This window comes from Homalodisca vitripennis, chromosome 2 (genome assembly GCF_021130785.1).
Source record: "Homalodisca vitripennis isolate AUS2020 chromosome 2, UT_GWSS_2.1, whole genome shotgun sequence".
Lineage (NCBI taxonomy): Eukaryota > Metazoa > Arthropoda > Insecta > Hemiptera > Cicadellidae > Homalodisca > Homalodisca vitripennis.
The window spans coordinates 142903735-142905728 of NC_060208.1; the positions used below are offsets into that span (position 1 = coordinate 142903735).

The 1994-nt window shown below is 35.7% G+C and overlaps 1 protein-coding gene across 1 annotated transcript; it reads left to right on the forward strand.

Annotated features, from left to right (window-relative positions):
* Positions 1-465: 465 nt before the first annotated feature.
* LOC124355830 (uncharacterized protein K02A2.6-like) lies at positions 466-1476 on the forward strand. Its single transcript, XM_046806984.1, has one exon. The coding sequence runs from the start codon at positions 466-468 to the stop codon at positions 1474-1476; it is 1011 nt and encodes a 336-aa protein (XP_046662940.1).
* Positions 1477-1994: the final 518 nt, after the last annotated feature.

Consider the following 1994-nt stretch of genomic DNA (forward strand, 5'->3'; position numbering starts at 1 on the left):
ATGTCACAAATAGTAAAAGAAGCTCTTGCGGTACAATTTGGTTGCACAAAATTTCACTGTTTTATTTACGGTAGACCATTGACTATAGAGACTGATCATCAGCCTCTACAAACAATATTTAGAAAAACATTGAACGAAGCACCTGTTCGTCTTTAAAGGATATTTCTAGAGATAATTCCGTACGATCCGAAAATATTGTACATAAAAGGAACAAATATGCACATTGCAGATGTTTTAAGTAGGGACTGTAAAACGGCTGAAAATACTACTATGCAGGAAAAAGACCTTGAAGTGATATCAATCCTCTCAATACATCCATACAATCAGCTTTTAAGAGTCAAAGAGGAATCATTGAAAAGTTCCACCTTACAAGAACTAATACAAGTAATACAAAATGGTTGGCCTAAATCAAAAACTGAGTTGCCTAAGAGCTTGCACTTATTTTGGAATTTCAGAGATGAAATGATGGTTGAAGATGGAGTTGTGTTCAAAGGAACCAAAGTTGTAATTCCAAATGGTATGAAAACGGATATTATCAAAGCTATTCATACTGGACATCAAGGAATTCAATCTTGTTATCAAAGGGCAAGAGAATCCTTGTACTGGCCCAACATGTTTGAAGATTTGAGTGACTTAATACGATCATGCACAGTATGCCAAAGTCAGAGCAGGGCAGAAATAAAAGAACCCATCAAAAGTAAACAAATTCCAATCAGGCCATGGGAGGTTACAGCAGCTGATTATTTTAAGTTCAAAGGCAAAAGTTACCTCGTTCTTGGTGACAGCTACTCTGGTTACTTCGAACTCGCTGAATTGTCGTCAAGTGGTTATGCAACTATCAAACAGTTGAAGTCATGGTTTGCTGCTCATGGTGTACCAGCTGTACTGGAATCAGATAACATGCCTTTCAATTCAGCAGAGTTTAAAACATTTTTAAAACGATGGGGATTTGAACAGTCCATATCCTCTCCAAACTTCCCAAGAGCAAACGGATTGGCAGAGAGGTTTGTTCAGACAGCGAAAAACTTGGTCAGGCGATGTTATCAAGACGGAACAGACTTATTTGAAGCTCTGTTGAATCATAGAAACACTCCACGATCACCAGATCTAGGTTCTCCAGCACAAAGGCTAATGTCTAGAAGGACACAGTCATTGGTTCCAATTGATGATGCGCTTCTATTGCCATCAATAATTGATCCAAAGAAAGTGCATCAACAACTCTCTGAAGCGAGAGAAAAACTAAACATATATGGATATAGAGGTGCAGTTCCAAAGCCAGAGTTTAAACCTGGAGAGAACTTAAAGCTAAGAAAGGGTCATCGAAGTTGGGTGTTAGGCGGAGTAATTAAAGACAAAGTAAACCCCAGGTCTTACATACTGGAAAGCAAAGGAAAACTTTATCGACGCAACTCACAGCATATTGCCAAGAGATATGGTAAACCCAATTACCTGAAGGATTACACTTACACTTCCTGAGGAAGGGAGATGTGACATAGTCAGCTGACTATTATTTGTTTTTGTTGTTGTGTACATTCCAATAATTATTCATTCATTATACAGTCTTCAATACAGATGTTTTAACTGTTGCATTTAACTTAATTATCTTAGTTAAGGAGTTTGCGGTAAAAACTTTAACTCATTTCTTTTAGAATTATACTTGATAAATAGTAAAATACATTTCATTATTCTTAGTGAAATTTGGGTTAATAGTGACGAAATTCATTCATACGAAATCCCTGGTTACAATATGTTCTATTGTTGCAATGATACATATAGAGCTGGAGGAATTGTTTGCTATGTAACCGAAAATGTAAAGGTTTCGCACCTTGAAATAAATTTCAATAGTGTAGACTCGGTGTTGGTTAATGTAAAATTAAATGATTTATATTTTAATTTATTCTGCATTTACAGACTTCATAATTATGCTGAAAAAAAACTTTTTGGATGAATTAAGCAATTTTTTTACCTCAACTATCGCACTACGCAATTATAAT